Raw genomic sequence first — 24,018 nt, 5'->3', positions numbered from 1 at the left:
CGAAGTCAGTTCCTGAGGAACCAAGCCCATGAGTACCTCTAAGCTTCTCGGTGGATGGAAAACAATCATGCAAGCTTGGAAGGACAACCAATTGAGCAATCCTGTCCCCAGGGGAGATGGAGAATACACCTTGTGGGCTAGAACAGAGAACTTGAAGTTCTCCGGTATAATCCTGATCTATTACACTGGGGTATACCTTTTAAGGTAAGAGAGGAGCAGCCTAAAATAAGGCCGACACTTCCCCTGGCAGGGGGCCTCTATAATCAACCGGGATTGGCTGCACCCCCATGTGTGGCATTAGTAGGACTCAGGTGGAACGGAGGTCCACTCCTGCGGAACCCCTTGTGGCTCTGCAGCGAAAAGAATCCCCTGATTGTTCAGCAGTGTCCCATATCTTTTGGGGCCCTGGGATCTTGGGCCCGTATATCCGTTTTTTGAAAAATTTTCTTCCTTAATGGCTGAGGGATTTGGAGGGAGGATCTGACCTCTTATATCTCTAACAGAGCGGCAATCTCGAGCCAGATGATAACCCTTTCCACACCTGGTGCACAGTTTTGATGGTATTTGATTATTTGGGCACTCTTTCTTCATATGTCCCGCCTTCCCACAGGCAAAGCATCGGGCCATATGTTTTGAAGGGAATTTTCTACGATTCTGACCTTTAAGGAGGACTGCAGCCATTTCTAAGTGTGCTGCTGCAAGTCGGGCATTAGTAAGGGGACCTCCCAAGCCGCGACAGACTCTTAACCAGTCTTGTAGCCCCTTGGCTCTCCGAGGAGCAATGGCTGCATGGCATTCAGCTGTGGCATTTTCAAAGATCATCTGTTCTATCAATGGCATTGCCTGCTCTGGTTCCCCAAAGATTCTGCCAGCTGCCTCAGTCATTCGGGCCACAAAGTCAGAGAAAGACTCATTAGATGTCTGAATTATCTTGGACAAATAAAGGTTACTGCCTTCCTTCCTAGGGAGGGACTTCCATGCCTTTATTGCAGCTGATGCTATCTGTACGTAGACCTGGCAGGGATGAGCGGTCTGGTCGTTCGCATGTACGCCAACTCCAGCCAGCATGTCAAAAGTCCATAATTGTTGTCCCTCAGTGTTTGCATTAATCCTGGCTTGTGCTTGTAGTGCCTCGTGCCACAATGCCTTCCACTCTAGGTATTGGCCCATATTGTTAAGTACCGCCTTCACTGTGTCCTGCCAGTCTCCTGGCGTCATAGCAGCTGTACTTAATCTCTCCACTTGGGATAGAGTACAATTAGCCCCAATTCCATATACACGTACTGCCTCAGCTAATTCTTTGACCTGTCTATACTCTACTGGGGCATGGACACGAGCGCCTTCTGCCGCTTCAAAGACCAGAAATGCAAGCTGTAGTTGTCTCCGATCTCCTGGGCTGAGAAATGAATTGGAGGCGCTGCCCGAGCATAGGCTGGAGGCAAGGGCGGGGCCAAGGGATTCAAGGTCTTTCTTAGTCTTATCCCAAAACGGCTGTTTTTTGCATAGGCGGCTGCTTCCTGCTCTAGGCTCTCTTCCTCTCCTTGCGTTAGGTCTTCCTTGGAGCTGCTAAGGTCTATGGAAGCAGGCTCCTTAATGGGGTGCAGGGGGTCCCCCCGAACTCTACTCTCTCTTCACCAGCCGGTGAAGGGTCCTTAACCTTAACAGGCCCTGCAGTGGCCCCCGTTCTTTTTGAGTACTCTTTCCTATGACCAGGCTCCTTGGCCTGCTTCTGTTGCCCAGGCTTTTTTGCCTGCTTCTCCTTTCCAGGCTCTTTGGCCTGATGCCGGCTAACATGCCCTATTTCTGATACTCTGGAGTGGACCTCTCCTGAAACCTCTTGACTTGCACTAATAGCTGTGTTGCAAGCTGGATCTTTATAACACAAATAAGCTAAAAGCGAAAGCAATGCAAACAAAAGGCCAACTACTGCTGCGGCGGCAATGGGTGAATATCCGCCCACAACAAAAGCTTCCACCCCAAACATATCTCTCAGAGACGTACCTCGATCCTGTAGTCTTTTAACCTGCCCCGAGTTTCCGGGGTCTTCCGCGGCGCCTTGAAGAACCCGGGTTTCGACACCAGATGTTCCGAGCCCCTCCATGTCCCCTTCGTCCTCGAAAGAGACACGTGAGGCAGCGTTCGGGTGGTTACCACAGTGAGGCTTTATTCTTGTATCAGCAGAAGCGGATAAAACCCCAAGCCCGGGAAAGGCACTGCTATATGTACCCTAGAGTGGCGTGTTCACTTCTGATTGGCTGTTCACTCATTACCCATATTATGCCCCGGCATGGGCAGTGACTTTGGCGCGATTTTTGCCTTTTGCACCTGCGTAGTTAGTTGTTTACTTGTGGAAGGACAGGATGCCCGAGCCATCTTGTAATGGCGAATGCTATCACGCTCACGCGGCTCCTAACAGTACTAAGTAAAATAAACCCCTGTTCTTCCCCAAGTTGCTTCGGTCATAGTGTTTCTTTGCAACAATAGTCCTAAGACAGATTGTTTTATCTTGAAGATATTTGTGCTTATGGCAGACAAAATGACAGCATGTGAGGGTGGATAGGTTAAAACTGTAGATTGTAATAGGGCATTCTTTTTCTACAGAAACAGAATCAACATCTAGATCTTGACTTTGGGGAAAGAGACATTAGAAACAAAGAAGTCAGGTAAGAGATTTTATGGTAGCTTAAGGCTACATGCTAGCAGTGGAAATGGAAAAGGTACAGGGTTGTTGAGTGAATATATGTGGGTGAGCTGAGACAGGCAAGAACAGGAAATGGCTCCAAATCTTAGGACAGTTGAAAAGGAAGTATGTATGACTGTGCAGGAGACTGTATCCTGACTACAGTTAGACATACATCTCAAGAGATGAGCTGAAGAGATTGGACGAGCAAGTCCAGATGAAGGGCATCACCAGCAGCACCCAGTTATCTATCCAGACCAAAGATTGTTCACCTTCACCTCCCACGTCACCCAGCTCCAGTTACTACCTACAGATGTTTTCATTTCATCCTCTCTGTCACCACTGATCCCACCTGGCTCAGGCTCCCACTCTACCCAGCTAATGGCTGAGAGCTAAAAGACCAGTTTGCCTGTGTTTCAGACTGTTTGTTGACTCTCCTCTTATAGGGTCTGAGTAAGTTCTTTGCCTCTTATTCACCTTCATATGTGCAACTGCAGCGTGGGGCACCAGGATGTGTGTGCCTTTAAAAGCCCTCTGCACTGTACCACACCTGAAGCACCCTATGGATTAGTTTGTATTTTGTTGTAAGGAACAAAGCCAGGAACTCCTTTTCACTTTGTTTTTCTAACCAATGCTAAAAGATCACATTTAATGAACATAGTTTTTAATTTTTTTTTACTTATTTGCTTTACATCCTGCTCACTGCCCCCTCCCACAATCCTTCCCTCATCTACCTCCCTTCTCTGAGCTGGTGGAGGCCTCCTGCATATACCCCTACACTAGCACTTCAAGTTTCTGCAAGGCTAGGTGCTTCCAATCCCACTGAGGTCAGACAAGGCAGCCCAGCTTGTAGAACATATCCTGCATATGCAGCAGCTTGTGGAGTCGCCCTGCTCCAGTTGTTTGGGACCCACATGAAGACCAAGCCTGCACATTGCATACACTATTACATACATGCAGAGGACTAGGTCCAGCTTGTGTATGCTATTTGGTTGGTGGTTCAGATTCTGAGAGCCCCAAGGTCCAGGTTAGTTGATAGTTCCTATCCCCTTGGGGCCCACAATCCTCCTTCCTGTTCTTCCATAAGAGTCCCCAAGCTCCATCCACTGTTTGGCTGTGGGTGTCTGTATCTGTCCGAGTCAGCTGCTGGGTAGAGTCTCTCAGAGGACAATTTGCTCTTATCTTGTCACCCAACATATCTTGTAGTCTTGTGTGTTGTCTGTCTGGGGTGGTTGGAGGCCAGGGCCAGGGAGTGTATTTGCTGTTGAATGTATCATGCCTTTTAATTTCCAGATCTGCCTTTTTTTTTACTGTGCTTAAAACTCCAGGGGGCAAACATTATGTTTTAGCCATATAGTGGTCTTTATGTTCTTAGTATATTGTTCATACTTACAAAATGCTTAGTGGTAACTAAACCCCAGTAGGAGTCTGAAGTGCTTTATATAGGTTATGCTTTGATTTGAATATTTGTCCTTTTCAAGTACAAGCTGGAATTTATAACTGTCATTGGCTTGTTATTAACTGTCAGTAGGTCCTTAAATGGGGATTAGGCCTTGAACGATACATTCTTGTGGGTGAAACTGGTTCCCTAAAAAAATTGAAGAGTGAATTTGACATTAGGAAGATGACTTCAATCAGAAAGTGCTTGCTGTTGAAGCATGAAGTTCAGAAGTCAGTACCCCAGAACCTTCATAAAAGCTTGGTGTGGGGGCACACACTGTAATCTCAGCACCTGGAGAAAGGCAGACAGGATGATTCTTGGGGTTTGTTGGCCGGCCAGCCTAACCAAATGAGGCAGCGTCAGGTTCAGTGGAAGATCCTGCTCTAAAGTAAAAATGTACAGGGCTATTAAGGAAGATACTTGACATTAGCCTTTGACCTGCATGGATGGGTGCGTGCGTGAGCACACACACACACACTCACACACACACGCACACACACTATACAAAAGATTGGCCCTCTTACCTTCCACCATTCGATAAAGCATGGAGCCTCTTACCAGATGTTAGCACCTTGAGATCAGAAGTTGACTGTAGACCTGCGAGGCAATAAACTGATTCTTGTAAACATCTTGTCTTCGGTAGACTGTTACAGAATATAAAACAGATAGGGCAGGCCAGAACGGTAGAAGGCAAAAGATGGAAATAAGTCGGGCTTTTGCAACACCAGGCCTTTGCTCCAGTCTGCTTTGTCTCTAGCTTTTACTTTTGGGTGAGCCAGTAAACACTACTTAATGTTTCAGATTTTTAACTTAAAGAAAATACATGATACACTTGCACCTGATACAAGTGGTTTTATAAAATAAAAAACCTCTCTCTCACACACACAGTTACATGCTGCCTATTTTAAATCTCTCTCTCTCTCTCTCTCTCTCTCTCTCTGTCTCTGGTTATCATCTGTTATGGACAGGATTCCCCATTGCTGTTTGGCTACTCATGGATCTACTTTTGCTGTTTTGAAGCAGTCTAATGTGAACCAGGTGGGCCCAGCCAAAAGCAGCCTAGCATAAGCTTTAAGTCCTGGTTCTTCAGCTTCAGTCTCTGGTGTGTCTGAAATTCCAGGCATGTGAATTCTCAGCAGAGAAGCTGGTTGGGAGAGAGGACAAATTGGGTATATAATTTGAGTTTTCAGCAAAATGTTGAGAAAACAACATACTTTTGTTAAGTTTTGGGTAAGTTTGGTTGTAGTATATTATTGTATGTATTCTATTTTATCATAAATAATGTGCCTAATGTATAAATCAGAATGTATGGCAGGTAGGTATGTCTAGAGAAAATAGCCAGGTTTGGTGCTGTTACAGAGTAGACTTGTAACATATTTATGTGGATAAGAGGTTCTTCTGTAAAGTTACCTAAACATCAGATTTTTTTTCTCCAGGGAACTTGCCACATTAGAAGATTCAGGGCTTGCCGGACTGTGGTGGCACACGCCTTTAGTCCCAGCACTTAGGAGGCAGAGGCAGGCGGATTTCTGAGTTCAAGGCCAGCCTGGTCTACAGAGTGAGTTCCAGGACAGCCAGGGCTACACAGAGAAACCCCATCTCAAAAAAATAAAAAATAAATAAAAAATAAAAAGAAGAAGAAGATTCAGGGCTTGAGCTGGGCATTGGTGGTGTACACCTTTGATTCCAGCACTCAGGAGGTAGAGGTAGGTAGATCTGTGAGTTCCAGGCCAACCTGATCTATAGAGCTCCAGGATATACTGAGTTCCAGGACAGCCGGGGCTACACAGAGAAATCTCAATAAAACAACAAAATAAAAAGACTGGCCTCAGCGTGAGCCTCTAGAGTAGGAAGTCTGTATCCATACGGTGAGCGGTGGGGCTCAGCACAGCACTGTGTAACTCTAAGTTAGTTACCTAAAACTTTAATAGAGTTATCTTTAAAAATAATCCATGGAAGGGACTACAGCAAATTCATGGGTTGGAGTTTATTGTTAGGGTGTTTTCTATGTTTTATTTAGAAATAGCTGAGTGGAGTTAACAGGCAACAGTCCAGATTACCTTACATGGATAGTTGGTTTTCAAAACATCAGAAATCCACAGAATTGACATGACAAACATTTCTGTATTAATGTTCATTTTGATTAGAGACCTGTCTGCTCCTGACAGCTTCCTATATTGAATTCTAAGAAGAAATTGAGCATCTTTGGAGTTACTCCAGTTGTGGTGAGACAGCCACTAGACAAGAATTGCCTCTTTCCATCTGCAGACAAATTACTGTCCAGAAAAGGACACACTTGCAGAACAGTCGACTGATTATATCTGCCTAGACAGAGTAATCAGCCCTTAATAATTCTGCAGCACTAAGGTCTGTCAGATGATCCTGGGCCAGAAGGCAGAAGAACAGATGCTCCAACGTTATGTAGTAGAGGGAGTATCCAGGTGTTTAGAGGTCTCTATAAATTGGCTAAGTTTTAGAAGCTATGCTTTGTGCTTCCCACAATTATAGTTAACTCAGTCATTCTGGATTTCTGACGGGGTTGAAAACTTATAGCCTCATAGCCAATTCTGGCTATTTACCTTGAGAGAAAAGATTTGAGTAGATGGTCATCAGCTGACATTCATCCTAAAGCCAAGGAAAAAGCCAGGTTCAGAACTAAGTATTTTAGTTAGGAGAGACGACAGAGGTTCTGGTTAGTCAACAAAATGTTGGAATTGATATGAGGACTATCTTGTACCTCACAGGTACAAATTGGCATAATTAAGCTCTAATTGTATTTTGAGAGAAAAGATTTATTTTAACAAGAAGGGTGATGTGTAGGAGGAGCTAAGGTGGGAGGAGTACTGAGAGGAAGAGAAGGAGTAAGGAGAGGAGGAGAAGGAGAGGAGAAACTAGGTGATGAGAGAGAGAAAGAGGGGGGAGACAGGGAGGCAGATGTTCATGTATCTCCACCAGTCAAAGATAGTTGATATATCTAGGTTGGGTAGTGGGTTACACCTCTGATTGAGCAATACCAAACTTATAAAGCCTATGATTAACATTTAAAAAATGTATATGTGCACAAAGAAAAAGGGGGCAAGTGATAGGGGTTTTCTAAGGCGGGGAATGGGGAAAGGGGATGGCATCTGAAGTGTAAATAAAATATCTAATAAAAAAATAAAATAAAAAAAAAGAAATTTGGGGACTGTCCAAAAAAAAAAAAAAAAAAAAAAAAAAATCCGTGGGAAAAAAAACTGAGCAAGCCAAATGAGTTTGCAAGGTTTCAAAAGCTTCTGCTCTCTGAAGCTTTTGTTTCCTTTAGCATAAAATGGATCTGTAGACAAGCAGATACTTTCCGTATACTAATGACACACTGTTTTTGCCCTTTGGGAGTTCATTATCTAGTGGGGAAGAAATGCATAAAAATAATAATGATGCAGTGACAGAAATGCTGTAATAGAGGTGTGGACCTCGTGTCATGGGACTGAGAGAGGAGCCATTAGCCTGCCCTTAGGGAGTCTGAGTGTCACAGGCAGCTTGCCAAGCTTTCACTGTAATGGATATCTTTACCAGTACATGATCCTCCATGGCACATCAGTGTGATTGCCAGTTATATCCTGCAATACAGAAATCCTCTGAGAATCCATACCTTGATGATACTGGTGACTTGGCATAGTGAAATAAAGTATTTCAAGTAGGTTGAGAGCAGAAATACATAGTACAAAGAAGCAAATGAATAGATTATGAAGTTTTCTGTTGTTTTCTATTTTTCAGTTTATATAAACATGTAATCAGTGGGCTTTGCCATAACTATGTATATACACTAGGGATTCAAATGGGTTTACCTTCTGAGTGTGTCGTTTTGAATAATAGATTAGAACATGATTAATTCTGTTGGGTGGGAATGGGAAAGGACAAAAAATGTCACATTCTTGACATCCAAGGTTGCATTTTAGACTTGGTCATTAACAGAACAGTTACTAGTTTCTAACCTGGATTGTCTGATGTCTGTTTTGTTGTCTTGACTGTTTACAGTTTTGGTTCAGTTTTAGTATGATTTTTGAACAATTGGTTCATTAATAGAACTAAGAAGGTACATTTTAAAGAAAAATCAGTGGGAGTAGCTGTCTTAGTTAGGGTTTCTATTGCTGCAGTGGAACACCGTGACCAAAAAACAAGTTGGGGATGAGAGGGTTATTGGGCTTACACTTCCACATTGCTGTTCATCACTGAAGGAAGTCAGGAGAGGAAATCAAACAGGGCAGGACCCTGGAGGCAGGAGCTGATGCAGAGGCTGTGGAGGGTGCTGTTTCCTGGCTTGCTGTCCATGGCTTTCTCACCTGCTTTCTTAGCCCAGGACCACCCACAGTGGGCTGGGCCCTTCCTGATCAATCACTAAGAAACTGCCTCACAGCTGGATCTGATGGAGGCGTCTTCTCAATTGAGGTTCCCTCTTTCAGATGACTCGACTATGTATCAAGTTGACATAAAACTACCCAGGACAGGCAGAAAATAACTTTTATTACTAGAATTAAGAAAATATTTTAAATGATTTTATTTCTTTCATGAAATCCTCTTTGTTTTGGGTGCATTTGTTGCAGATTGTTTTAAACCTGTTACCTATTTTTAGCATCACTAATACAACTGTAATCCTTTCCCCTAACAGGCTTTTAAGGGAAGAAATCCACACAGACACCCTTCTTTCTGTCAGTGGCTCGCTGTTCAAAGTGCATAGGGCAGTCTTGTTAGCCAGAGCTCCCAGCTTTTATTCCCTCATCATTGGACCCACCTCAAGTGACCTAACAAATGAGCTTGTTCCTGTGGACGGTGTTGAAGCTTCAGAATTTAAAGCATTTTTACAGTAAGTACCTCATCTGGATTCCTCTTACATTTGAATATGAGAAACAGCTGACTTTTTAAAAATACTTGTGCATATTCTCATTATGTACATAATCTAATAAAAAATCTATCCATTTAAATAGTTTTGTTAATATTAGAGGCTTAGTACTGGCAGAGGCCGCTCCACAGCTGGATGTGGTTATGTGCCTATGATTCAGCATCAGAAGCCTGGGGCAGGAGGATCACAAGTTTGAGGCCATTCTGGATTGCATACAAAGACTCTGTCATTCATAAATGAGTGAATGAATGAAGAATGAGGTCCTGTCTCTCTCGAATGAATGAATAAATGAATAAGAACAACTGATCCTGGGCTAGAGGTACCGCTCAGTGGTCAAGTGCATGCAAAGCATGTGCCAGGCCTTTAATCATCAGCACCAGAAAGCACAGGGGAAAGGAAAAAAACAGTCCTCGGGGAGAGAAAAGTGAATTGTGCATTTCCTGGTGGTTTCCTCTTCTCCCCCTTTCTTCCCTTCCCTCCCCCTCCCTCCCCTCTTGCCCACCTCTCTTATACCCTCCCCCCTCACCTCAGCTCTCCTTCACACATCAGCAGACTTTGTTGTGTGGTTCTCTCCTACCATGTGGGTTCCAGATACCAAATAGATTATCAGGCTCGATGGTAGGCACCTTTTCTCACTGGGCCATTTGCTGCTGGCCCTTCATTTTAAGCTCTAATAATTGCTAGAGTTTTTGTTTTGTTTTGTCATTGTTTCTAAGGCGAAACACCTATACTTTAAACACATTGTACCTATAATTTAGTAACTTTATTTATTTTTGGTATAGCTGGCTAGCTTATCATTGAGTTCAAATGTCAATTTTAAAATGTATGTCTTTCCCTAGCACAGCACAGTTGTGGTGAGAACAGGCTTTGTAGTCACGTTGCATCTACCATTTCTAACTCTGCGATCTTGTTCTGACCACTGATATTTACCACTTTATCATCTATGTAAATATACTGATAGGTCTCTCACCGAATCATCTTGGGTTTAAAGGAGATAGTTATAATGCTCTTAACACAGTAGTCTGGCACAAATTTTATTGGACATTATTCACAGCAGTCGACACTGTAAAATACAGCTGTGGACTGTACATTTAAAAGAAAATTCCTGGCAAGCCAGGCATGGTGGTGCACGCCTTTAATCCCAGCACTTGGGAGACAGATCTCTGTGAATTCGAGGCCAGCCTGGTCTACTGAATGAGTTTCAGGACAGCCAGGGCTACACAGAGAAACTATGTTCCCAGGAGGTTGGGGCGGGGGGAGCAGAAAGAAAGGAAGGAGAGAAAGAGAGATAGAGACAGAGATTGAGGGGAGGGAGGGAGGGAGGGAGGGAGGGAGAGAGAGAGAGAGAGAGTGAACACGAAAGAAAGAAGGTACAGGAAAGAATGGAAGGGTGTAACTTTGCAACTTGGCTGCTCTGGGAAGGGATCACATCCAAAGACCTTCTAGGTCTATATTATCTAGCCAGAATAGGGACACTCCCCTGGATTACAGTGTTGTCTGTCTGATATATAGGCATGCCCTTACTACACACCTTTAATCTCTAACTATGAAGGTAAGGTTAGTTTATAGAAGGAAGCAGCCGGGTGTGAAAGTGATGTCTAATTGAGGGACAGATAAAATGATGAATCAGAGAAAGATATGACAGAATGAGTCAGAGATAGGATATGCCCAGCTCACACAAGAACAGCACAGGAAAGAGAGGCTACTAGAGAGAGGTATATGAGGGGGTGGCAGAGAGGGGTGGCAGACAGAGAAACACAGAGAGACAGAGAATGGTGTGTGTATAGCAGTTTAACCGGGACAGTTTTATAATAAAAGATGGGTTGCAGAGAGAACAAGCTAAACACAAGTGAAGACAGAAGGAGCCAGAAGATTAGAATAGTTGCCAAAGTTAGTATGAGGCCAAGCAGAGCAATTCAGTGAGAAGCCAAAAGAAGCTGCATTTAATTAGTCATCTTGGAAGATTAGATTGTACAGGTTCTGTAAGCTTTAGGGCCTAGACCTAGGATAGAGAAAGAACTGCTTTGGGCTCAGGCCAAACTGTGCATTTGCACAGCTTGGGTACTACTCTTATCCCATCATCTGAGACAACAAATCATGGAAAGTGATGTTTACAAGGAAGGAAGGAAGGAAGCAAGGAAGCAAGGAAGGAAGAAGGGAAAGGCCTGAGGGTAGACCAGAGCTTACACAATAAGGAAACAGAGAAATTACATTAATATTAACTTTTATTTGTCATCATTAAAAGTGACAGGGAAGGTGTTGGACTCTAAGATCCAAACCAGGGGACTCGCTCCCACAGAAACACACACGGACGAGGGATTTGCTGCAATAACATGAGGCTCAATAATAATGAATAATAACTAGTGCACTGGGGTTCTCTCGCTCTCAGGCAAGAAGAACCCCGAGTTGAAGTTAAGAGTAGTTTTTATACAGTTTAAGGGGTGGACTAGAGAAACAGTGACTAGGCACAATATGATTGGTGGAACAGTGTGACTTTTAAACTGATTGGTCTTTGGGGAATGAGGTGGCAAGGACCTCCCTTGTCTGTAAGTGGCAAGGATTGGTCTGTCCTCAATGTGTCTACCTGCTCTGGGCCTTCCCCACCTGCAGGTGGGTTCCCTTCCCTGTGGTCTGAGGAATGTTAATCCAGCAGGGTAATTCAGCAGGTGTCTTCAGACTAAGGAATGTGTTCCTCCCAGGATGTGCCCTGGGGCAGTTAATTTTTAAGTTTAACTGAATTCCTACAAAGGGAGCTAGAGAGGTGGTTCAGTGGTTTAGAGCACTTGTTGCTCATGCAGAGGAACTGGGTTCAATTGTAAGCATACACATGGTGGCTCACACCATCCTAACTGGTTCCAGAGGATCCAGCACCCTCTTCTGACTTCCTCAGGTACCAGGCACCCACATGGTATACAGACATACGTGCAGACAAAATATTCATACATATAAAATAATATAGATAAATATGTTTTCTAAAGAAAAAGATAGGGGGTAGGTAAGCCGTGGTGGCACACACCTTTAATCCCAGTACTGTGGGGCAGAGGTTTGAGGCCAGTCTGATCTTCATAGTGAGTTCTAGAATGGCTCAGTGTACGGGGGTGAAGGAAGCTCTGCACTTGGGGATGGGAATGGAGGGAGATATCTGCCTTCTACTGTGAATTGTCTTGTGTAGTTGCTCTCAGCTTCAGTTTTCTCAGCTAGGCTAAGGAAGTTAGAGTAGCTGGTTTTGTACTTTATCCCATAATCACACTCTGGTAATGTTAAGTAGTCATGATGGGTCTGTGACTATGCATGCTCCTTGAACTTGGATTGTCTGATGATGTGAACGTCATGAGCCACCTCAGCTGCTGCTTTGCATATAGAAACTGCTTATGATGTATTGCCATTTGTCATTATCATAAAGCCTAAAGGACATATTATAATAGAAAACATTGATTTGGATTTTTTTTTTTTTTTTTTTTTTTTTTTTTTTTTTTTTTTGGTTTTTCTGAAGACAGGGTTTCTCTGTGTAGCCCTGGCTGTCCTGGAACTCACTCTGTAGACCAGGCTGGCCTCGAACTCAGAAATCCGCCTGCCTCAGCCTCCCAAGTGCTGGGATCAAAGGCGTGCGCCACCACTGCCCGGCTGATTTAGATTTTTTTCTTTCTCTTCTTTTTTTATTTTATTTTATTTCGAGACAGCTTCTCACTGTGTAGCCATGGCTGGCCTGGAACTTGTTATGTAGATCAGGCTGGAGTCACACTCGGAGATTCATCTGTTTCTACCTCCTGAGTGCTGATATAAAGACTTGCAGTACCACAGCTGGTGTGATTTGAACTTTTTAAAGAAGAGATTTGATAAAATAGCATTTTGAAGCTTTGTGACATGAAATCCAGTCATCTGTAAGTTGCTTCATTGTATCCATGAAGCTTCTAAAACTCTCCTGTGCTCCATACTCCACAGCAGTGGGGTGACATATAAACAAAGTTCTAAAACTCTGACTCGCTGGTTGTTTTTTTATTATTATTATTGGATATTATATTTACATTTCAGATTTTATCCCCTTACCCCATTCCGCCCACCACCCAGGAACCCCTTATCCCATCCCCCCTCCTCCTGCTTCTATGAGGGTGTGCCCCTCCTGCCCCCCACTCCCACCTCTCCACCCTCAAATTCCTCCCCACTCTGTGTTCAGCCTTCATGGGACCAAGGATCTTGTCTCCAACCTATGCCCAACAAGGCCAGCCTCCCCTTCAATGTACAGATGGAGTCATGGGTCCTTTCCTATGTGCTCCCAGGCTGGTGGTTTAGACCCTGGGGAGCTCTGGTATTGTTGCTCTCTTCTTGGGGCCACCAACCCTTTCAGCTCCTTCAGTCCTCTAACTTCTCCATTGGGAACCCTTGATCAGATCAATGGTTAGCTGTGAGCATCTGCCTCTCGATATGTCAGACTCTGGTAGACCTCTGAGGAGACAGCTATATCATGCTCCTGTCAGCATGCACTTCCTGACACCCGTATCAGCATCTATCTTTGGTGACTGTACATGGGATGGATACCAAGTTAAAATGGTCTCCAGATGGCCCCTCCTTCAGTTTCTGTCCCACACTTTGTCTCCATATTTGCTCCCTTGAGTATCTGAGTATCCTTCTAAGTAGGACTGAGGCATCCACACTTGGTCTTCCTTCTTCATGAGCTTCATGTGGTCTGTTAGTTGAATCTTGGCTATTTCAAGCTTTTGGGCTAATATCCACTTATCAGTGAGTAAATACCATGTGTGTTCTTTTGTGATTGGGTTACCTCACTCAGGATGATATTTTCTAGTTCCATCCATTTACCTAAGAATTTCTCTAATTCATTATTTTTAATAGCTGAGTAATACTCCATTGTGTAAATGTATCACATTTTTTTTTTTATCCATTCCTCTGTTGAAGGACATCTGGGTTCTTTCCAGCTTCTGGCTATTATAAATAAGGCTGCTATGAACATAGTAGAGCATATGTCCTTGTTATATGTTGAAGTATCTTCTGAATATATGCCCAGGAGTGGTATAGCTGGGTCCTCACGTAATGCTATGTCCAATTTTCTGAGGAACTGCCAGACTGATTTCCAGAGTGGTTGTACCAGCTTGCAATCCCACCAGCAATGCAGGAGTGTTCCTCTTTCTTCACATCCTCCCCAGCATCTACTATCACCTGAGTTTTTGATCTTAGCCATTCTGACTGGTGTGAAGTAGAACCTCAGGGTTGTTTTGATTTGCATTTCTCTGATGGCTAAGGATGTTGAGCATTTCTTAAGGTGCTTCTCGGACGTTCGAATTTCCTCAGTTGAAAATTCTTTGTTTAGCTCTGTACCCCATTTTTTAATGGGGTATTTGGTTGTCTGGAGTCTAATTTCTTGAGTTCTTTGTATATATTGGATATTAGCCCTCTATCGGATGTAGGATTGGTAATGATCTTTTCCCAATCTGTTGGTTGCCATTTTCTCCTATTGACAGTATCCTTTGCCTTACAGAAGCTTTGCAATTGTATGAGATCAATTCTTGATCTTAGAGTATAAGCCATTGGTGTTCTGTTCAAGAACTTTTCCCCTGTGCCTAGGTATTCGAGGGTCTTCCCCACCTTCTCTTCTATTGGTTTCAGTGTATCTGGTTTTATGTGAAGGTCCTTTATCCACTTGGACTTGAGCTTTGTACAAGGGGATAAGAATGGGTTGATTTGCATTCTTCTACATGCTGACCTCCAATTGAGCCAGCACCATTTGTTGAAAGTGCTGTCCTTTTTCCACTGGATGGTTTTTAGCTCCTTTGTCAAAGATAAAGTGACCATAGGTGTGTGGGTTCATTTCTGGATCTTCAATTCTATTCCATTGATCTTCTTGCCTGTCTCTGTACCAATACCATGCAGTTTTTATCACTACTGCTCTGTAGTACAATTTGAGGTCAGTGATGGTGATTCCCCCAGAAGATCTTTTATTGTTGAGAATGGTTCTTGCTATCCTGGGTTTTTGTTATTCCAAATGAATTTGCAAATTGCTCTTTCTATCTCTATGAAGAATTGATTTGGAATTTTGATGGGGATTGCATTGAATCTGTAGATTGTTGTCGGCAAGATGGCCATTTTTACTAAGTTAATCCTGCCAATCCAGGAGCATGGGAGGTCTTTCCATCTTCTGAGATCTTCGATTTCTTTCTTCAGAGATTTGAAGTTCTTGTCATACAGATCTTTCACTTGCTTGGTTAGATTCACTCCAAGATATTTTATATTATTTGTGACTATTGTGAAGGGTGTCATTTCCCTAATTTCTTTTTCAGCCAGTTTATCCTGTGAGTCGAGGAAGGCTACTGATTTGTTTGAGTTGATTTTATATCCAGCCACTTTGCTGAAGTTGTTTATCAGGTTTAGGAGTTCTCTGGTGGAAGTTTTAGGGTCACTTAAGTATACTATCATATCATCTGCAAAATAGTGAAATTTTGACTTCTTTTCCTATTTGTATCCCTTTGACTTCCTTTTGTAGTCTAATTGCTCTGCCTAGGACTTTCAGTACTATATTGAATAGGTAGGGTGAGAGTGGGCAGCCTTGTCTAGTCCCTGATTTTAGTAGGATTGCTTCAAGTTTGTCTCCACTTAGTTTGATGTTGGCTACTGGCTTGCTGTATATTGCTTTTACTGTGTTTAGGTATGGACCTTGAATTTCCGATCTTTCCAAGACTTTTAACATGAAGGGCTGTTGAATTTTGTCAAATGCTTTCTCAGCATCTAGTGAGATGATTATGTGGTTTTTTTTTTTCTTTGAGTTTACGAGGATCAGATAAACCATCTAAACAGTCCCATAACCCCTAAAAAAATAGAAGCAGTCATTAAAAGTCTCCCCACCAAAAAAGTCCGGGACCAGACAGTTTTAGTGCAGAATTCTATCAGACCTTCAAGGAAGACCTAATACCAATTCTCTTCAAACTATTCCACAGAATAAAAACAGAAGGAACACTACCCAATTCGTTCTATGAAGCTACAATTACGCTCCATACCTAAACCTCACAAAGACCCAACAAAGAAAGAGAATTACAGACCAATCTCACTTATGAATATTGATGCAAAAATACTCAATAAAATTCTTACAAACCGAATACAAGAACATATCAAAACAATCATCCATCATGATCAAGTAGGCTTTATCCCAGGAATGCAGGGATGGTTCAATATTCGGAAATCCATCAATGTAATCCACTACATAAATAAACTCAAAGAAAAAAAAAAACCACATGATTGCCTGTTGTTTGAAAACCAGGTTGTGCATCACCTCAAGATTAAAGCTTACTTTAAGATCGTAAAGTAATATTCGATTTTCCAAGAAGATTTAATAATGTCCTTGTAGAGTGAAAAATTATAAAGACCATTTTATAAAATATATACAGGCTTTTTCTTTACCCCTAGACCTGAGCAAAAGAATGCAGGTTTCAGAAATCGGAACTGAATGTAAGATTTCAGGCCTTCACTGCCCCAGGATACATTCCAGGAGGAGTTATCCCTGAGTCAGAGGACACTTGCTGGATTAACATTCCTCAAGCCTCAGGAAGAGATCCCACCTGTGGGTGGGGAAGGCCCAAAGCAGGAAGACACATTCCTGACCACAAAGAGAAATGCAAATCATCTAGGTGAGACTGAGAAATAGTTGAGCTAGTGATAGGGCAAGACCACATTTTGAGAATACAGAGTGTTTTCCACATGACCCTGATTCACTTAGGTTGCATTCCTCTGGAATTCTCTGCTATTTTTATTTCCTTACCAACCTTTCACCCCCTCCTCACTTTCCAGGTTTGTGGTTTCCCCCTTTAAAACCCTTCTCAGACTGACTGGCGTTGTCAATTCAACTCCTGCGTGAGTGAATGAATTGACCTTGGCTAGCCAACTCTCCCTAATAAACCTCTGCTGATTGCATCCAGGTACAGTGTCTTGCGATTTTTGGGTGGCTGAGATTTTCCGAGACTTGAGTAAGGATCTCCCAAGTTTGGGGGTCTTCATCCTTATTGTGAGAGTGTGTGTATGCACATGAAAGAGAAAGAAAAAGGACCTTAGTGTTCAGTTTGGCCCCAGTAACTGAGAACTGCTGCCATAAAGTGTCCCAGTCCGAGTTGCTGCTTCGGTCCTTCGGGTCAGGGTCTAGCAAGAGAGAGAGTGTGGGGAAGAAGGGGAAGAGACGCAAAGAATGGAAACAAGCCAGAGTGTGTGACCAAGTGTCATTTCTCATTTATTGTCTCGTCTCTTGCAAGGAAATCCTGGGTATTTATAAGCACAAGCAGAGGAACACAACTGAAGACTGTTTACCACGTGCACCTTGCAGCTGGGGGCATTAAACAACAAAACAAGCTATGTGGGATAAACAAGATGTTTATCAGAGTGTGTTCAGCTGTTGTAGGCTGTTGAAAAACAAGTCTCTTGTCAGGGTATATGGCTTGAGATGGCTGTAAAGTTGATAGCCGCTTTCTGCTGGAAGTTGGTTTCCAACAATAAAGTGTCAGGCAGCTTAGCACAGACCCAGCCTAGAAGCTCCTCTTTTCTCTCTGCTATGGCTCTTGTTACTCAGGCTAGAAGAGGGCAGTAGATTCTTCTTTAGCTATGTTTTCTGCATTTTGGGTGGGTATTTAATCCAGGACTTTGTTCATGCTAAGCATACATTCTACCACTGAGATACATACTCAGCTGTATATTTATTTTAATTAACTAATTGATTTATTGAGAGGCAATCTTGCTAAGTTGCCTATTCTGTCTATAAGCTCTTGGGTTCAGGTTGACCTCTTGCCTGAGGTTACACAGATGCCACTCAGCTGTAGCCATGTATCCTTAAAAAATATTTCTGAGATTATAGTTTTAACATTTAGCCATGTATTCTTGATGCTTTGGTATCTGGAATCTCACTGAGCTTCTTACTGTATCCGAGGAGAGACTGTCCCTTCCAGGGTTAGCTGATTCCTAGATGCAGCAAATGACTTGCCTGTGAACATGTCTTTGATTTGCAAACCAGCCAGTCATGAGTCCATGTACACAGCAACATATCTTTTTTCCATCTGGTTTTCTTACGTTCTAACCTTCTCTTTTAAACACCAGGCCAGGTAGCAGATGGCACGAGATGAGCCCTTACTCATGTGCCTGCCCACACTGATTCCTAATCCTGTTCAGGTGCTACCTCCTCCTGCTCATTCCCTCCCACAGAAACCACAAGCCAGGCTTTTGTTAGTGCTTATTTTCCTCCCTCCTGACCAACTCTGGCTTTCCCAAAAGGCCCTGGTGGCATGCACTTGAGTGTGCCTGTGCCTGTGCCTGTGCCTGTGCCTGTGCCTGTGCCTGTGCCTGTGCCTGTGCCTGTGCCTGTGCCTGTGCCTGCAGGGGCCAGAGGGGCAGCATAGTGCTACACTTTATTCGCTTGGAACAAAGTTCCTTACTAAATCAGAGGTTTGCCAGTTTGGCTAGGCTGGCTTCCCAGCAGACTCCCAGGATGCAACTGTCTCCATTCCCAAATAGGTTATAGGAATATGCAGCCATGCCAGCTTTTTGTGTGTGTTCTGGGAATCTGAACTCAGATTGTCATGCTTGTGTAGCAAGTGCTCTTGCCCACTGAGCCAGCTCCCCAGCCCCTCTACTCTTAAATCCTGTAAGTCCTCCACACATAGTCTCGCTTACAAGGTACATCCATGCCAACGAGACCCACTGTAATTGGGTGTCAAGAGTGAATGGGACCTGTTCCTCTTCTACTTTTTTGTAAATAAAAATTGCGAAAGATTTAATTCTTTAAGAATTTAGTAAAAGTTACCAACAAGGTCGTCTCGTCCTGGTTTTTTCTTTCTTTGTTTTTTGTTTTGCCTACAGGACCTTGTGCATGTTAAGCAAGTGCTACATGTTCAACCCCCACATACCCTGGATGTGATAGTACTCAGCCATAGCCCCAGCCTGTGAGAGATGGAGGCAGGAAGAACAGAAGCTCAAAGGTCACTCACTCTCTGCAACATAGCAAGTTCAAAACCAGCGTGGGATACAGGAGACCCTGCCTTAGAGAAAAAGACAAATAAAATAAATCAGCTTTATTTTAATTAATATTTTATATTTTTTTTTAGGATTGTGTATTCATCAAACAAAAGCATTAAAAACTATGAAGAGGAAATTCTTAAAAAAATGGAAGTGGGAAGCATAATGCTAGAAAAGGGACCGGATGTCAGCTTCCTGCAGTGTAGAGCTTCGTCTGACGGTTTTCTTGGGAAACGCGCAATTCCGGAGGATATTACTAGTGGAGGTGGCTGTTTTATTTCCAAGGGTGAGATGTTTGTTGGATTTTCATAAAACTCTGTAGCCATGCACTTAGATATATTCTGTAGTAGAGAAGAGCTGCCTGCCAGGCCCGGAGAAGGGAGGTGGTACTGCAGTCACCCTCCCGGTTCCCTGAGCAGTCATGTAAGTATGTTTACATATAGTTCCTCACTATCTTTCCAACTACTTCAGCCTCCGTATTGCTGCCTCCTTTTAATCTGTTCCAATAACAAGAGAAGTTTTAGCAAACAGAGAGCTAGTTCTGACACAGCATTTATATTCCTTAAACTACCAGGAAACACAAAAGCTGCCATCGCATGAACACTTTGTCTTGAGGCATTTAAAAATATTATAAAAATGATAATCAGTTTTACTGGCTAAATGGTTAAGAAACACATAAATTGTTCATAATGTTCATTGTACATAAATAATAAAATGTGTATGGTATTGAATCTTAAACATGACTGTTTTCTTGTGGAAATAGGATCAGAATGCTTGCAGATTGAAAGTTAATTATTAATTGATAGAAATGGAGATTAATTAGTTAGGCAGACACCCAACAGGAACCCGAGGCCTTTGGATCAGACAGTAGACCTTATATTATTCATGGGCCACCTTGGTGCCATTTAATTGCCATTAAATCTATGAGACACTGTAGTGAGCCCTTATGTTACCCTGCCTGTGCAGTGAAATCACTCTACAGAAAACAACGACTCACCAAATTAAGAAATGCTGAGGGTTTTTACATGGGACATGATGGTGTAATATCTTATTACTAGTGTTTCATGAGGAGTAACAGCCAAACTGATTGAATCCTGGCCAGAATTTGTTCTTATTACATTCATAATACCTAATTATGAATAACTGAGAAGATAGTCTTGATTTTGAAGTAGGCCTGTTCATATGTTTAATCTCATTTAGTCTTTCAAAACCTTAAGAAGCAGTTACAAACTGATTTTGTTATTTTATACCCAGAGATTGTAAGGGACAAAAGAGCACAGAAGAGTAGACAAGCTGGTGTCTGATAGCCAGTTGTTCTGCTGACAGAGAGCTCTGCCAAGGCCACACAGGAGTTCTTTACCGTGGCCAGTGAATTACTACAAAACCACTTTCTCCATTGTGGCAGGAAAACCCCATAATCCCTTACACTCTGAGTTGTAATCCCGTAATTACTTGATGTTTTCTCCAAAGACGTGTGCTCTGCCGCAGTGTCTTCTGTACTAGCTCCTTACTCCTACGACGCCATTCCAGTCATGATCACAGCTTTTCATTGAGGACCTGCTTGTGTGACATTGAAGCAAAGGAGGCAGTGGTCCTGCCCTGAGTCTAGTTGGAGATAGGTGGGCGTGGTGCAGGTTGTTCAGAGGGTACAGATAGAGCACATACAGCCTGAACCACACTTCCAGAGAAAGTTGCATGGTGCAGGTAACTTCTTTTCCTGTTGTTTTGTTTTATTCTAGGGATCAAAATTAGTTTACACTGCTAAGCAAGTAGTCTAACCCTGAGTTATCCCAGTCTGTTCACCCTGCAGTCCATGCAAGCCTGTGCTTGCTGTCTTTCTGCCTTAGCAGGAAGGGCTGGCCTGTGCAAGCCTGACCATCAGGCTCTGCCGGAATACACTTTGGTTGAATTTCAAAGAAAAACAATGCAGCAAGATCACCTAAGGACTTCCTGCCTGGAAGCAGAGGAAAAGTGGGCTGTGGGCTTATTTATTTATAATGAGAGTGAGGGTTAGGGTACAGGCAGGATGCAATTAGAGACTTAAGCTTGTGAGAGTCATACAAAAAGGGTGACTGCTTGTGCAAAGCAGAGTAGTTATGAGAGAGTGAAAGGCTTTCTGGAAATGTATTGATATCTTGTTATTCACAGAGGACTGGTTCTAGGGTCTTCTCTCACCCAGGACTCCAAAGCCTGCCGATGCTTACATCCCTTATATGAAGAGCATAGAGTTATGTACAATTTCTACATCTCCTGTATGCTTATATTTCTAGGTTACTGAGAATACTAACTACAGTGTAAATAGTTCTTACACTGCTTTTTAGTGAGTATTGACAAGAAAAGAAACAACCAGTGCTTGTTCAGCTCACAGGTAGCCATGCTGGTCTCTACGGTGCAGTGTGCTAATGTGGGTATGCAGATGAATGCTGGAGACTCTGGAGACCTGTGAAATGACTAGAGGCTTGGTTTGTGTGGGTTCAGGGCACTGCTTATTATTTAACAAAGCCAAGTGTTCCTGTTGAATTTTTTCCAAAGTTCTGGTATTTGTTTGTTCATGTGTCTGTGCTTCTGAGCATGTGTGCAGAAGCCAGAAGAGGGTATCAGATCCACTGGAGTTAGGAGTAGTTGTAAACTGCCTGATGTGGGTGCTGGGAACTGAACTCTGGTCCTCTGCAGGAGTCGCTGGTGCTCTCCTCGGCATTCATTTTTAAATCGCTTTGTCTCCTTCCTGTTTTCTTTATTTGTGAGATGTGTATGTTTGTTTGTTTTGGTGATGATGGTGCTAGAACGTGAGCCCAGGACCTTTCTTTCATTGTGAATTTTATTTCTGTTTTCATGTGTTGGTGGTGGTGCTCAGGAATGAGAGCAGGGCCTTGCTTGTGGAGGCAGGTGTACTGCGAGTGAGCTGTGCCCTGCGCTGCCCAGAGGCTGGGATAGCTTAGTCTTTCTGGAAAGTCCTGTCTTGAGGTCATCTGGGGGCAGCACCCTCCCTAATATGCCTCTTAGCCTAAAGTAGGTGTCATCCTTAAGGGCTCACTTATGGACAACAAAGATACTTCTCTCAGGAAATTCTGAGTTTTCACAGACCAGGGAAACTGGGAACGAGTATATGTATTTTATTACCCGCTGCTACAGGATATTCAGATTCAGTACTGATGGAGTCTACGGATGAATGTTGTAACATTTAGTGTAACCCATCAAATTAACTTGGTTTCCTTTCCATTTGTGTCAAGCATTTTTTTCATATTTCCCATTATATTATATGGTTTACGTTTTTTGAAGGAATTGTAGAGGCTGCATCGTCCCTTGCCTGATACTTAGCTCTTCAGATGTACATGTAGCATTTAACACATTATTCAGTGACTACTTAGGAGATGTGTTAGGCACTGTCCTCGGTCTGAGGGAATGACTGAAGTGCATCACTGGCTCCTTGTACCTGGCTAGAGAACTCACGGTGGGGCAGGATGGACACTAGCAGGGAAGAAATGGAGACGTCGGTATAGACGCCAGCGAGAGCGTCTGGGACAGACAGCGATGGAATCATCAGCTTCAGTCTCATTAAAGAAATAGCAGTTGCAGATTTGAAGAAAGGAAGGGGAGGTTAGCCATCGAGGTGCCTTGGAGAACATGCAAGGCAGAAGGACTGGAGTCAGAAAGGCGCGGGGAGTCAGCTGCTGTGGGATTTGTAGCACAGTGCTAAAGTCTGGGTTTCACTCCAAAAGAAATGAAGTGAATGATAGGACTTTTTAAAAAGTATTTATTTTTATATCATGTGTATGAGTATTTTTGCCTGCATGTACTATGTTCATACAGAGGCCAAAGGGCACCAGATTGCCCAGAACTGGAGTTATGGGTAGTTCTGAACCTCTCTGTTGGTGCTGGGATCTGAACCCAGGACCTAGGAGAGCAGCAAATGCTCTTGGCCTTTTAGCTGTTTCTCCAGCCCCGTAGATTGTGCTCTGGATGCTCTGTTGAAAACAGGCTGTGGAGATCAAGTTGTATTTGGATGGAGCAGCCAGTGTGCTGCGTGGTGGCTGGATCATGGGCCCTTCGGAGTGGTCCACATAATTCTTTCATTGTAGTTTGTAATGAGTGAACTTGATTAGTAGAAATCTGTTGAGTAACTAGTCCTCATCAGATATGGTTTGTTAAAAGATAACTGTAAGAACAAGTAAGTGTAGCTGCGATTAGTTGAACAAGGAATGATTGATGAATCAGACAGCAGTCAGAAGCAAACTGGACAGAGATAAAGTTCTTAGAAATGAGAAAGGGAGGCCTGGCAGGTTAGTCCTGAGAGGAGCTAACGCAAAGTTGCCCTTCAAAAGTCTTTATTAGAAGGTGCTAAAGCCGGGCGGTGGTGGCGCACGCCTTTAATCCCAGCACTTGGGAGGCAGAGGCAGGCGGATTTCTGAGTTTGAGGCCAGCCTGGTCTACAGAGTGAGTTCCAGGACAGCCAGGGCTACACAGAGAAACCCTGTCTCGAAAAACAAAAACAAAAAACAAACAAACAGAAGGTGCTGAAACCATGAGAGTCACTGTCAGGCCTTCAGGTAGGAAAGCATTAAAGCCAGAAGCAACATAAACAGGGTCAAAAAATAAAGAAGCTTCTCTCTAAAGCCCCTAAAGGGATGAGAGGGCTGGCGTCAAGTAGGAGTGAGAGAGGCACTGTGACAGGCCAGGGGCAGAGAAGACAGCCTTCAGAGAAATACTGTGAACAAAGGAAAGGTCAGATTTGTGAGCTTTTAGGGGCTGGTAGGAACTTTCACACTGTGTATTTTGGGGTGTAATAGCCTAATGTAACAAAGGGCAGAGGAGCCAAGTTCTATGAACCAGGGGCTGTCAGCCACTGTGTCCGCTACCTGTCAGCTGCTGTGGTGGTATACCCTGGCAAACAGTTTATTTCTGATTTATTTGGCATACAGCCCCTCAATGTGGAGAAGCATGGCAGAGGGCCTAATGCCAGCCTCTTAGGAAGCAGAGTGATGGCATTTCATCTGCACATAGGAAGTGAGACCAGGCTATGAAAGC

General features: G+C 43.3%; 1 protein-coding gene across 4 annotated transcripts in view; it reads left to right on the top strand.

Moving 5' to 3' along the window:
- Positions 1-24,018, top strand: part of Btbd8 (BTB domain containing 8) — an 82,555-nt gene that overhangs the window by 8,167 nt on the left and 50,370 nt on the right. For 2 of the 4 annotated variants that reach the window (XM_034508592.2, XM_034508591.2), the window contains exons 2-3: positions 8,767-8,961; positions 19,083-19,279. In XM_034508592.2, coding sequence (XP_034364483.1) covers positions 8,767-8,961; positions 19,083-19,279 — 392 coding nt within the window. Of the gene's footprint in view, positions 1-5,089; positions 5,160-8,766; positions 8,962-18,837; positions 18,957-19,082; positions 19,280-24,018 lie in introns of those variants that run through there. The other 2 variants (XM_076937795.1, XM_034508596.2) reach the window with 2 other exon arrangements.

The sequence above is a fragment of the Arvicanthis niloticus genome, chromosome 7, assembly GCF_011762505.2.
Source record: "Arvicanthis niloticus isolate mArvNil1 chromosome 7, mArvNil1.pat.X, whole genome shotgun sequence".
Lineage (NCBI taxonomy): Eukaryota > Metazoa > Chordata > Mammalia > Rodentia > Muridae > Arvicanthis > Arvicanthis niloticus.
The sequence above is the reverse complement of the archived record's forward strand: the minus strand, read 5'-3'. Positions and strand labels throughout refer to the sequence as shown.